Genomic DNA, 525 nt, shown 5'->3' with positions numbered 1-525 from the left:
AAACCTTCCACATGTTCACGCCAAGACTAGAAACTCTATCCGGCTTGAGAGATGCCATGAGATAACCCAAAACGAGTCCCGACTTGAGGTACTGGTAGAACTGCTCAGCCGGAGCGGAGGTGATATCCTCAGGGATTTCCTGGGCCGCTTTTATCAGATCATCTGGAACGCCAGAGGGAGGAGTGAGGAGACGGATCCATTTCAAGACCTTCCCTGCCTCTTCCGCGTTGTACTTTTCATTAATGCGATTCTGCACCTCGCGCGATAGACCCGATTTCGTTGCTCGGTACTCCATCGATACGGCTCTGAGGGTCTCAGGTTACACCCAGATGCTTTTGTATTCGTGACGCCATTTTGTCATTGGCTCGTAAGACGCATACTCCATACCACTGTCAGCAAATGTAATTGGGCAACTCGAGTGTGAAAGGCAGCACGCCTGCCTTCCTGCCTACTACGGTTACTGTGTATCATTCTCTGTAAAGTGCGGAGAAGTTGGAGCCAGTGCTGCATTTAAGTAACTCCTTT

The 525-nt window shown here is 50.1% G+C and overlaps 1 protein-coding gene across 1 annotated transcript in view; it reads right to left on the bottom strand. All coding sequences in view use genetic code 11, as the record gives it.

Annotated features, from left to right (window-relative positions):
- Positions 1-295, bottom strand: part of EGR_06208 (calponin, putative) — a gene marked incomplete at both ends in the record, with an annotated part of 1,224 nt that extends 929 nt beyond the window's left edge. Inside the window, one exon of the mRNA XM_024495457.1 lies at positions 5-295. Within this exon, the coding sequence (XP_024350088.1) occupies positions 5-295 (291 nt within the window). The remainder of the gene's footprint in view (positions 1-4) is intronic.
- Positions 296-525: the final 230 nt, after the last annotated feature.

The sequence above is a fragment of the Echinococcus granulosus genome, assembly GCF_000524195.1.
Source record: "Echinococcus granulosus chromosome Unknown EG_S00053, whole genome shotgun sequence".
Lineage (NCBI taxonomy): Eukaryota > Metazoa > Platyhelminthes > Cestoda > Cyclophyllidea > Taeniidae > Echinococcus > Echinococcus granulosus.
Note: the sequence above shows the minus strand (reverse complement) of the source record. Positions and strands in the feature narration are given on the sequence as shown.